This window comes from Pseudorasbora parva, chromosome 9 (assembly GCF_024679245.1).
Source record: "Pseudorasbora parva isolate DD20220531a chromosome 9, ASM2467924v1, whole genome shotgun sequence".
In the NCBI taxonomy this organism is placed as follows: domain Eukaryota; kingdom Metazoa; phylum Chordata; class Actinopteri; order Cypriniformes; family Gobionidae; genus Pseudorasbora; species Pseudorasbora parva.
In genome coordinates this window covers 30,596,925-30,609,259 of record NC_090180.1, presented here as the reverse complement: position 1 = coordinate 30,609,259, position 12,335 = coordinate 30,596,925, and the positions used below count along the sequence as shown (strand labels likewise).

The 12,335-nt window shown below is 42.6% G+C and overlaps 1 protein-coding gene across 4 annotated transcripts in view; it reads left to right on the top strand.

Moving 5' to 3' along the window:
- Nucleotides 1–11,999, top strand: part of mylk4a (myosin light chain kinase family, member 4a) — a 38,731-nt gene extending 26,732 nt beyond the window's left edge. For all 4 annotated transcript variants that reach the window (XM_067452206.1, XM_067452205.1, XM_067452204.1 and 1 more), the window contains 10 exons: nt 1,036–1,141; nt 2,927–3,020; nt 3,136–3,245; nt 3,884–4,025; nt 4,176–4,246; nt 4,350–4,478; nt 4,762–4,914; nt 10,079–10,157; nt 10,259–10,310; nt 10,430–11,999. In XM_067452206.1, coding sequence (XP_067308307.1) covers nt 1,036–1,141; nt 2,927–3,020; nt 3,136–3,245; nt 3,884–4,025; nt 4,176–4,246; nt 4,350–4,478; nt 4,762–4,914; nt 10,079–10,157; nt 10,259–10,309 — 935 coding nt within the window. In that variant the 3' untranslated portion in view covers nt 10,310; nt 10,430–11,999. The remainder of the gene's footprint in view (nt 1–1,035; nt 1,142–2,926; nt 3,021–3,135; nt 3,246–3,883; nt 4,026–4,175; nt 4,247–4,349; nt 4,479–4,761; nt 4,915–10,078; nt 10,158–10,258; nt 10,311–10,429) is intronic.
- The last annotated feature ends 336 nt before the right edge of the window (nt 12,000–12,335 follow it).

The following is a 12,335-nucleotide window of genomic DNA, read 5'->3' as shown; positions in this document are numbered from 1 at the left end:
AATACTTTTATTTTTAATATTTATAAATGTTTGTGTTCTATTGCGCATCCCTGTGTGTGTAATAAGCAAAGTGTATATGCGCATATTACTAACATGCCCTTTAAATAACAAAAAAAAAAAAAAATACTGCGATATTGACTTTAGACCAGGTTTTTGTTGGTCAATGGTGTAGTCGTTTGCAGTTCCTCAAAATAGCAATGTGCCAACAATGCGCCTAAACACACCTTGTTTTCAGACCAGCACGACCATGGGTGAACAGATGAAAATGATACTGCGTTGGGCTGAAACTAACAAAAAACATGTTGCGTTGCACCATGTGTATGATTATTTTTGACGAGCTACTGAAATTTCCAAGGTGCTATATTTTCCCCATCCATTTTGAAACAAAAGTTTATTATTATTATTATTATTATTATTATTATTATTATTATTATTATTATTATTATTATTATATTGTAGGCTCTTATACAAAAATATTTTTATAGTGTCATGTTTTTTTCTTTTTCTTTTTTACTATTTAGATCAATACTTGATCAAGCAATATTCAGAAGCGGGTGCAGCTATTTTTTTCTGATGTACTTGTATTAGATTGTAAAAAAAAAAAAAACGTTTTTCAAGTTTACAAGAAGTGTTTCCAAATTAGATTTTCACAACATTTGAAGTATCGACATAGAATTCATACTCTAAAGTTAAACATGACATTTGCAAAAAAAAAAAAAAAAAAAAACCCACAATAATTGCCATTTTGATGCACCTATTTTGATGCATAAAATCGTTGGATGGAAACCTCGCTTGTATGTATGTACATAATTCAGTTTAAGTCACAAGGAGATCCCAACATTCCTGCCAATCGCCAATAAATGCAAATATGAAATGAAATGAAAATCGGTTAAGTCTTGAAAACTTGTTAAGCATCTCATATGTTGTGTTTATGGAAGCTGCTCACCAATATGTGTCATTTGTTTAATCTGTTTAAAACTCTATGCTTTTCCAAAAACTTCTATTCATTCTTCTCCATCTTCTTCTGTCCTGCAGATTGCACCCCACCTCCAACAGCCCCCTTCAAACATCGTGTTGTGTCTGCCAAACCCAACCAGATTAACAACTTCTACACTATCAACCGACAGGAGGTTCTCGGAGGGTCTGTACAAGTATTTTCTTGCAGTTGGAATCAATTTCTCAGAACTGAATGTTTTAGAGACGGTGTAAATTCAGGCAGTGTAGTCTGCTAATCCCCTCAAAGGCTAATTGCGTAACATTGCAGTCAGTCTCCGCTCACCCGATTCATAACTTCAGAGTCAAGCCAGTTATTTTTACATAGCGATTTCAGGGTATGTGTAATTGTACCTCCACGCCAGCTGGAAACTAATCACTAGGTGTTAATCCATCTCTTCAAAGGGAATGTTCTTGTTGTTGTTAATGGAATAGTATCTGAAAAATATGACACCCGCTGCATTACAAAAGTGTCCCTGAAGTCTTAACTGGTCTGCACTTTTAAGTCTTTTAAAATGTCGTTTTGCATATTCGGTGGCTCCTAAAAGCATTTGGACACTTAAGCCAGACTTGAATGTCACTGCAGAAGTCTATATCTGTGCTAAAATGTTGCAAGATCTCTTATCTTTTTAACATTAAAGGGGGGGTGAAACACTCAGTTTCAGTCAATCTCATGTCAACCTTGAGTACCTATAGAGTAGTATTGCATCCTTCATATCTCCGAAAAGTCTTTAGTTTGATCAAATTTATAAAAGAAATATAGGCTGTACCGAGTCTTTCCGGAAAAAAACGAGCGCCTGGAGGCGTATCGTGTGGGCGGAGCTAAAGAATGACAAGCGCGCAAAGCGGTGACGTCCTCAAGCGTGGAGAAACCCATCTATCTCAGCTAATACAGATAATGATCCACAATTAAATCTGAGGCTGAAATAAATTGAACACGAGAAACGGCAACATCAGGACGTCCGTCTCTGTGGTATGTAAGTTACTGTATTTAATGGCCTCTCCACATTTCTGTGTGTTTACTCGCAGTGTATGAGGACATGATTCGGTTTATGGACTATTGTATGCGACTAGACCTTAGAAGTAGCAAGCAAAACGGTTTTCCACGTCAGAATACTGTAACGTTATACAGAGAACAACAATGGAGTAACCGTTAGCGCATTTGAATGACGAAGCACGCGATCGTGTCGTTTACTGATGTTTACTCATGCGTCTGTAGCCAAAAGCAGAGACATTTGAAGCAGTTTAAGTTAACTCACCGGCTGCTTCCAAAGCAGGACCGAAGCTTTATCGCTGGGACTGCTCCGTCAAAAACACACTTCTTTGGTATGATTTGGTAAAGTCCTGACAGCAGTGGCGTGTAAATCCATTTTGAGACGCAACTGAAACGATGTTGTGAAGCTTCCCGTCATTTCTGCGTTCAAATCGGTTCAAATGCAGCGCTGCCTTCCCGGAATGCTGTGCTGAAGCGTTGAAGTCGCTCGACGTCACCCATAGGAATAAAGAGAAGCGCGGCGCCACATAAGTGTTCACGGACGACTGGATCTGCATCTGAGAGACTGTTTACTGCGTGCTCTAGTCACGTGCGCGCGCACCCTACCGGGAGAAGAGCCCGTACAGCCCATACAAGGACCTTCCGATCTATTAACGTCAAGTAGACCCATACTCGAAAAAAACTCGCCGAAACTTGTGAGAAACCGGAAGGAGTATTTTTGACACAGAAATACTCCATCAAACGTCCAACATTAGTTTTTGAAACTTTGTCTATGTTTAGGATGGGAATCCAAGTCTTTAACAGTGTAAAAAGCTCACCCCCTCTTTAACTAATGCCAATTTCACTCTTTCTTTATAGTGGAGGGATGAATGTGATTCTCAAAATGTGGATTCTTCTACGTCTTAATCGTCATTGGTTACTGCTTTTGTCTCCTTGCAGAGGTCGATTCGGTCAGGTGCATAAATGCATTGAAAATTCCTCTGGACTTACTTTGGCTGCCAAGATAATCAAAGCTAGGAGTCAAAAAGAAAAGGTACAAAGAACCAACCAGCATTTTTTTTCAAAAGTAAAGGAAATGCACTTTTAGGTTTGCACGCCTAACCTATTAGGTGTAAAATAATAGCTTAATAATTTGCTTTATCTGACAGGATGTGGTGAAGAATGAGATTCAGGTAATGAACCAGCTCGACCACTCCAACTTGATCCAGCTTTACGCAGCCTATGAGTCCAGGAACGACATTATCCTTGTACTTGAATAGTATGTACTTTTTATTGGTGCATTCTTATTGGCGGGTTCTTATTACATTGAATAGAAACAAAATTCCGTTTGTTCGGTGGGATTTTCACTGGCCTGAATGCAGTTTGTCAATCATTAGATATTATCAACAGTAGACCTTTTGCTAGACTTTAATATGATTTTGAACTGTGGGTTAATAACGTACTAAATTGAGTTCTTTTTCACTGCTTATTGTGCTTAAACAATCAAACACACAACAAATAATGACAGAATGCATAACTTGACATAACTGAACATGAACAGTTGAGAAAGAAAATGCATGTGTATATTGTCTCCATGCGTCAGGTCTTAAAGTGACAGCAGCCTAATATGCCTGCTTCCAAATAATGAGATAATATTCAAATTATCTATATGGCAGTTTTCCCCATGGTATCAATGTCAAAATTGTGGCCCGTGAAAATGTTGAGTGGCTTGCAACTTTGGAAAACCACAAGCCACAGTGGCTGGTGAGCAAAAAAGTTAACATCACCCCCTGGTTATAATAAAAAGATTGAGTAGCTTAATACTTTAACTAATGCTGAGTAGCTTGAAAAGCTAAAGTGTATTATAAAAATTAAGGATTGGAAAGCTAATTCTATGGGGATCCTTTTCCTGAACAGTGTTGATGGAGGAGAACTCTTTGACAGAATCATTGATGAGAACTACAAGTTGATGGAGCTCGACACAGTGATGTTCATCAGGCAGATCTGTGAAGGCTTGCGCTACATGCACAAAATGTACATCCTCCATCTGGACCTAAAGGTGCCACAGATACAAAGCAATACAACAATAAAAACACTTAAATCTTAAAAAATGACTCTCAGAGGAGGGAACCAGCTAACATTCCTCTAAGTTTTAAAACAAATAACCACAGTAACCTTTATAACCCATGTTGTTTCTTGTGGCCGGCAGCCAGAGAACATTCTTTGTGTCAGCAGAGTAACTAATAAAGTCAAGATCATCGACTTTGGACTTGCGAGAAAGTAAGTATAGTCCTTGCACTGTTGTCTTTGTTACACAAATATGTGCCACATCATGGATAGCATATAGTGTGCATTTGAATTGGGAAACACTCATTATCTTCAGGTATCAGCCCAGAGAGAAGTTACGGGTGAATTTCGGTACGCCGGAGTTTCTCTCGCCTGAGGTGGTCAATTATGATTTTGTGTCATTCAACACAGACATGTGGAGTCTGGGCGTTATCACATATATGCTGTAAGTTGCATGTGCTCTCATGTACAATTTTCTATCTAAATTTAAATAAGCACTTTAAAAAAAACTCCCACTTCATTTCATTTAAATTCATTTTTTTATGTATAGTTGTAAATAAAGATTATTGGAGTACATTTTACAATAAAATACTATTTCAGTCTTTCTACTTTAAAAGTTCATGATTAATTCAATTTGTTACTTGCCATTTATTTGTATTTTTTGTCCATTACTGTAAATTGTTTTAAAGTCCTGCACCATTCTTTTCATTATTTAAATTGTTTTACAGGCTCAGTGGTTTGTCACCCTTCCTCGGGGACGATGAGAATGAGACGTTAAATAACATTTTGGCTTGCCAGTGGAACTTTGAAGAGATTGAATTCTCAGAAGTCTCGAAAGAAGCAAAAGATTTCATTTCCAAACTGCTCGTGGTAGATAAAAGGTATACAAGTGTCATACACATATTAAAGGGGCTATATGCAAGAGTTTTTTTTTTTGTTGTATTAATCACTTTTTATTGCCAATGTGTAGGGTTAGGTACCATTTTAATCGGTACCCAACAGTACCGTTTTTTGGTACTTTAGGCATGTTTACCTTACCTAAGCATCTAATTAATTTAAATAATGAAACGTATACAATTTAACAACAATTTATTAAAAGTTTAACAAAAATTACAATGTTCAGGGCCCTATGGAACATGTTTTTTCCCACTCAAATTACATTTTATTTTTGTATGTTTTCTGGTTTTACATAAATAAATAAATAAATAGATAAATAAACAAATAAATAAATAATTTTATTTATTATTTATATAAATTATTATTATTTATTATAAACGTATTTATCCCCCCCATAAATAAAACGTTATTTAAATTTACATAAAACATTCATTTATTTTATCTCTTAATCATATTAAATTAAACCTTTTTTCATAAAGCACATCTGAGCTTTATACTGTTAAAATTAAAACATGGAAGAAAATGTTTGATTATACCTTAAATAATGTTCCCTTATCTACTGCGTCGGAACGACGAATTTGGGGATGCTCCCTAAGCATCAGCAAATTTGAAGTCTGACTAGACACTAGTCCAATCCGATTGGCATGCGTGATGACGTCATTTTGACGGCCTACCGGAAGTATAAAAGGGGACCTGGCTCATAATTATAAAACGGGAGCTGGCGGCAGTTATTGCTCTTCAGCATAGCGCTCTCTGTGATTATTTACTATTGTCTGTCCAGTTGTGATTGAAAAGTGTGCGTGAGTTTGATTAAATAGAGAGAGTGAGAGAGTTTAGGTAGTGTGTGCATCCGTGTCCCTGCTACATTTCGGGCTCGGATACAAACCTGCTGTGTGTGCAGTGTCTGGGTGTTCAGCATGCCCGGGCGGCTCTCAAGGGAGCCGCCTGTGAGCATTGTGAGCGGCTGACACTCAGACTGCTCCGCTCTCGGCTGGCCGTGTTCGATGAGGCCGGCCAGCCTCGTGAGCCCCATGGTTCGGGACACGCGGTCGCTGAGGCGGCGCGGCGGCGCAGATCATGGGGTTCACAGCAGGACTTGTCAGAGGGTTTTGGGACTGCTGCGGCACTTTCCCCATCCTCCTCTGACAGTTCCGAGGGTCTTCCTCCCGTGTGGAAGCCCGCTTGGCGGCATCTTCCCCCGGGTTGGAGGGTCCGATGCTCATTCTCTCCGGTTCCGAGGAGCCCGAGGGGGTGGGCATCGGGGTTGGAGATGAAGCGGAGAATATAATGCTTCATCCACCCGCCCATGAGGAGCTGGTCGAGGTATTGACCCGGGCGGCAGCCAAATTAAAAATCGATTGGCCACAAGAGACACAGGAAGTCCAGCCACCCAGCAGGCTGGATGACCGGTTTCTTTTGCACCGGGTCCAAACACCGCACCGGGGCTTACCGTTTTCCCGGATCTGCACACCGAGGTGCGCAGATCATGGAGAAAGCCCTACTCCTCGGCTTTCTCCTGGTTTCCAATCTCCCGGTATTGGATTATTCCAATGTTCTGAGGGCATGCGAGGTGGGCTTTGGGGCGATACCGCGGGTGGAGGATGCTCTCGCGAGCTATCTTTCGAATTGGCGTCGTCCCTAAAAGCCCCGGCGCTGCCCACCAAACCCTGTCAAGAAATCTCAGCTTTGGTGGGCAAGGCTTATATGGCTAGGCGGGCTGGTAGTTCCATGTATACTATTGCCATCTTGCAGGCCTACCAGGCCGACCTCCTGAAAGAGCTTGATGAGGGCGAGGGTCCCGCTCCGGAGGATGTTTTAGAGTTGCGGAAGGCCACAGTCTGCCAGCTCCTTGCATCGGCAGATGCAGAAAGAGAGCGTCGCCTCTAGAGCCCCTCCTCCGGGAGCTTGGCAACAGAGGCGGTGCTCTCACCAACAGCCTTCCGCCCCTAAGGGCGATCTGAGGAACGTCCTTCAGGCGCGGAATGCTGCTGGGAAGTCCTTACTTCGGCGGGACTTCTAAGGGCGGTCCCTCCCGCGATGGTGCACCCGAGGTTGCTTCCTTCGTGGCACCCTGGGGAAATCGATGTGGTAATCCCGCCGTCTATGACGCTTCGGGCCACATCGATTTCCCGCAAACGCATGCTGCTCCAGCCGCCTCTGGAAAGACCTGTGGCTGGGCAGCTTGTGTGTCCACACACAGAGACTCGTTCCCAACTACTTCCTGCTGGTCAGCCGCTTCAGGGGGTTGGGGACGAGGCTCGTGTAATACCCAACGCCAGCCTCGAGAGGCTGGTTCCCTTAATAGATTATCTCGGTGAATGGAAGTGCCTTCTGAGCATTTCTACATGGGTCCTGTAGAGAACGGTTACAGACTGCAGTTCGGTCACCCTCCTCCAGGGTTCAGGGGTTGAACTGGACCACAGTGGTGTCAGAACGGGTTTGGGTGATGGAACTAGAAGTAAAATCCTTATTGGTGAAGGAAGCCATAGAGCGCATTCCTCCGCTGGAGAGACCGTCTGGGTTCTACAGCCGGTACTTTATAGTTCCCAAAAAGGAAGGGGGTTTGCATCCGATTTTAGATCTGAGGTTTTTGAATCGGTCTCTGAGGAGGTTCAGATTCAAAATGCTCACTATTCCCATCATCATTAGTCAGATCCAGTCCGAGGACTGGTTTGTCACGATAGATCTAAAGGACGCGTACTTTCATATCTCCATCCTCCCATGTCACAGGAAGTTCTTGAGGTTCGCTATCGGGGGCGAAGCGTACCAATATCGAGTGCTTCCCTTCAGCCTAGCCCTCTCCCCACGCACATTCACGAAGTGCATGGATGCAGCTCTGGCTCCAATGAGGCTTCAGGGCATCCGTGTGTTGAATTATATCGACGACTGGCTCATATTGGCCCATTCGTACGAGATGGCAGTCCGGCATGGAGATGTCGTTCTGGCCCACATAAAATACTTGGGGCTGAGACTCAACACAAAAAAGAGTGTGTTGATGCCGTCCCAGAGGACTACGTTCCTAGGGATTGTATGGGATTCGACAACGATGCGGGAACATGTCTCCCGTGCAAGTCAAGACCATATGGACGATGGTCTCAGAAATAAGGCTAGGCTGCAGCATCAATGTAAAGCACTTTCAGAGAGTGCTGGGGCACATGGCAGCAGCGTCCAACATGATACCGTTCGGCCTGCTGCACATGAGACCTCTCCAGTGGTGGCTGAAAACCAAGGGGTTTTCCCCCAGAGGGAATCCTTTTCATATGATCAGGGTAACACACAGGTGCCTTCGTTCCCTAGTCATATGGAAGAAACCTTGGTTTCTGTCCCAGGGGCCAGTGTTGGGAGCATCATGTTGCCGGAAGTCCGTTTCAACAGACGCCTCCCTTACTGGTTGGGGCGCGGTCATGGACGGCCGCTTTGCGAGGGGCCCGGCCGTCATTCCTCCTGGCACATAAATTGCCTGGAGATGATGGTGGTCTACAAAGCTGTCAGGAGCTTTTTCTCGGACCTCCGCGGCCAACATGTCCTGGTACGGACAGACAATATGGCTGTCGTTGCGTACCTCAATCGTCAGGGAGGGTTGAGGTCGCGCCCTCTGTGCAGATTGGCGCATCTAATCCTCCTGTGGTCCCAAGGGAAACTGTTGTCCATCAGGGCAATGTACGTCCCGGCGGTCCAAAATCAGGGAGCAGACATCCTGTCGAGGCAGGGGCTGAGGCCATGTGTGAAAGGTTCGGCCCAGTGGAAGTGGACCTGTTTGCGTCTCGAGAGACGTCCCACTGTCCACTGTGGTTTTCCCTCACGTATCCAGCCCTGCTGGGGTTGGATGCCATGGTTCAGACGTGGCCGAGGCTGCGTCTGTACGCATTTCCCCCGATTGCTTTGCTCCCGGGAGTCCTGGAGAGGGTTCGTCAACAGAGGGTCAGCCTACTTTTGGTGGCACCCCTTTGGCCGACTTGAGTTTGGTTCTCGGATATCACAGCTCTGCTGGCAGGTCAGCCGTGGCAGATTGCTCTGGGGATCTCCTGTCTCAGGCGGCGGGCACAATATTTCACCCCCGGCCAGAGATTTGGAACCTTTGGGTATGGCCCCTTAGGGGGCCAGTTACCGAGAGGCTGGCCTGTCGGCAGAGGTAGTAGAGACCTTACTCATTACCAGGGCTCCATCTACGAGGAGACTGTACAGCCTCAAGTGGAATGTCTTTTCCACTTGGTGCAGGGAGCGTGAAATGGACCCAGTTAACAGTGCTGGAATTCCTCCAAGATCGCTTCTCTGCGGGTCTAACCCCATCCACACTCAAGCTACACTCCTTTGGGTGATGGGCCTTTGGGTAGGCACCAGCTGGTTGTACAGTTCCTCCGTGGGCCTCGGAGGATAAGGCCTGTGGCTCGGTCCAGAGTTCCAACCTGGGATCTAGCAGTGGTTCTCCGAGGGCTGGCTGAGGCCCCCTTCGAGCCATTGGAGTCAGCGGAACTGAAGAACCTGACCCTTAAGGTGACTTTTCTCCTCGCCATAACCTCTCTTAGGAGAGTGGGAGACCTCCAGGCCTTGGCGGTAACGCCGACTTGCCTGGAGTTTGCCCAGTGTGGAGTAAAGACCATCTTACGTCCTAGGCCAGGCTATGTGCCTAAGGTCCCATCAAGGGTGGTCAGATCTTTGGTTCTGCAGGCATTTCATCCTCCGCCTAAGCATTGATAAAAAGTTTTCTCGTAACATTTTAAGCCGCGATAAAAATACAGAACATCACACAAATATGTAAAATAACATTTTGATAAATAAACCTAAAAAATACCTGCCTAGAGAGGAAAAGAACACTTTGAGGATGTTTACATGCACGTTCTTAAAGGGATAGTTCACTTTAAAATGAAAATTCTGTCATCCTTTACTAACCCTCAAGTTGTTTCAAACCTGTATTAATTTCTTTCTTCAGCTGAACACAAGGAAAGATATTTCGAAGAAGGTTAGTAACCAAACAGTTAACTGGAGCAATTGACTTCCATAGTAGGAAAAAAAATACTATGGAAGTCAATGGCTCCAGTTTACTGTTTGGTTATAAACTGTATTGGTATATAAATAAACTTGAACCCCCAAAGTTGAAACCTAAACCCTTGTTTTATGTCCATGGATGTTCTTTCTGTGTTTGAGTAGTTGGAGAATGGGAGCAACAGAAGCGCTGAAGCACCCCTGGCTGTCGGATCCAGCCGTCCATTTCCGCCTGCATGAAAAGGTACAGTCCAGTCTCATTAGACATTAAAATGACAATGATGTCACATTGTTCTGCTGAATTATGCAATTTCTTTGGGATTCTAAAAGTGGTTTTCTTAACAGAAAAATATGTGCCGTTCGCGCAGAAACTCTTGCCTGCCTCCAGAGAGTTAATGTAAGTCCATTGTCAAAATATTGTGTAGTCTAGAGTAGTCTATCATTACATTTTGCTATTTTTGTGTGCGGAAGCGACATTATGATATTTGACCACTTTTTTTCTGTTTCGTCTTTTAGAGGGACCAAGACTGCTGTTGAACCATGAGGATTACTGGACATTATATTATATACAGATCTGTTTCATAAACTGCCTTTTTGCCATTGCCATGAAATTGATGCGATCCCAGAATCTGAAGAGTGAAGAGAAGGTGGATCTATCTATCTATCTATCTATCTATCTATCTATCTATCTATCTATCTATCTATCTATCTATCTATCTATCTATCTATCTATCTATCTATCTATCTATCTATCTATCTATCTATCTATCTATCTATCTATCTATCTATCTATCCCCTTTCACCTTCAGAACTGCCTTAATTCCACGTGGTATTGATTCAACAAGGTGCTGAAAGCATTCTTTGGAAATGTTGGCCCATATTGATAGGATAGCATCTAGCAGTCGATGGAGACTTGTGGGATGCACATCCAGGGCACGAAGCTCCCGTTCCACCACATCCCAAAGATGCTCTATTGGGCAGGCTGGTGGTAGTGGTGTAATGTAATGGTATGGGGGATGTTTTCTTGGCACACTTTAGGCCCCTTAGAGCCAACTGGGCATCGTTTAAATGCCACGGCCTACCTGAGCATTGTTTCTAACCATGTCCATCCCTTTATGACCACCATGTACCTATCCTCTGATGGCTACTTCCAGTGGGATAATGCACCATGTCACAAAGTCACATGTCACAATAATTTCAAATTGGTTTCTTGAACATGACAATGAGTTCACTGTACCAAAATGGCTCTACAGTCACCAGATCTCAACCCAATAGAGCATATTTAGGATGTGGTGGAACGGGAGCTTTGTGCCCTGGATGTGCATCCCATAAATCTCCATCAACTGCAAGATGCTATACTATCAATTATGGCCCATATATATATATAGTATAATTTTCTACATTCTACATTTCTACATTTTCTATTTTAGGAATTAGCAGTAGAAAAATTCACAAACATACATACAACCATAAAGCAATCTAAATCATGAAGTTTGATTGAGGTAAATACAACTCTGCTTTTGACTATTATAAATTTAACTTCAACAACATACACTTCTTAGTTATGGTATTCATATCTTGTGAATTTCAGCAGTTTATGTAACCATTCTCTGACCAGCACACTTTACCTCCTCTTCCTCCCAAACCACAATAGTGCTTCAATAAGCTCCGTCTCTGGAACATTATTATATTTCAAGCTTCCTTAGTGGTTTGTTGATTTTTAAATATGCTTAAATATAATAATTGAAATATACTTGGAATATAAGGGAATATGAGAGATTATTGACTCAATATTGTTGTCACAAATGTTTTTAGGTGTTACATGTTCTAGAGGAATGTGATGGGATGCAAGCTGTAATATTTTGACGGAAAACAGAAAAATTATCATGTTAAAGCAAAAATATATTAATATAGTTCTTTTTTTCACTTTATGTTTTGAATGTTGTGTTTGTAACATTGCATTATATGCACTTTAGAACATTATTTATTTTGCAAATAATATGAAAACAATCTTAATAGATTTTAAAAGCAAGTCTAGATTTAGGGAATTTGTTTTATAACAATGCCTTTTTCATGTAAACATGAATGAAGAATATCGTAGAATAAAAAAAAGATTATAATAAAAATGTCTTGCCTTTATTTTCCTTTATTCAGCAGGTCTTGTATTTTTTATTTTTTTTCTCCGAGAACTACTATTCTAAGAATGTAATATAGCATATGAAAGCATGCTAAATAAAAGCACGACCTACCAAAGAGTTGAACAAGCACTTACAGTGCAGATATCTTGTTGGTGGTCTCATGTGAGTTGATTCCATGTCTGTGTTGAACTGTAACACAAGCTTTCAGAGTCACTGAATCCTTATGAAGCAGAGTCGCTCCTCAACCCATTTCACAGTGCTCATTTGTGTCCAGCAGAGGGCAC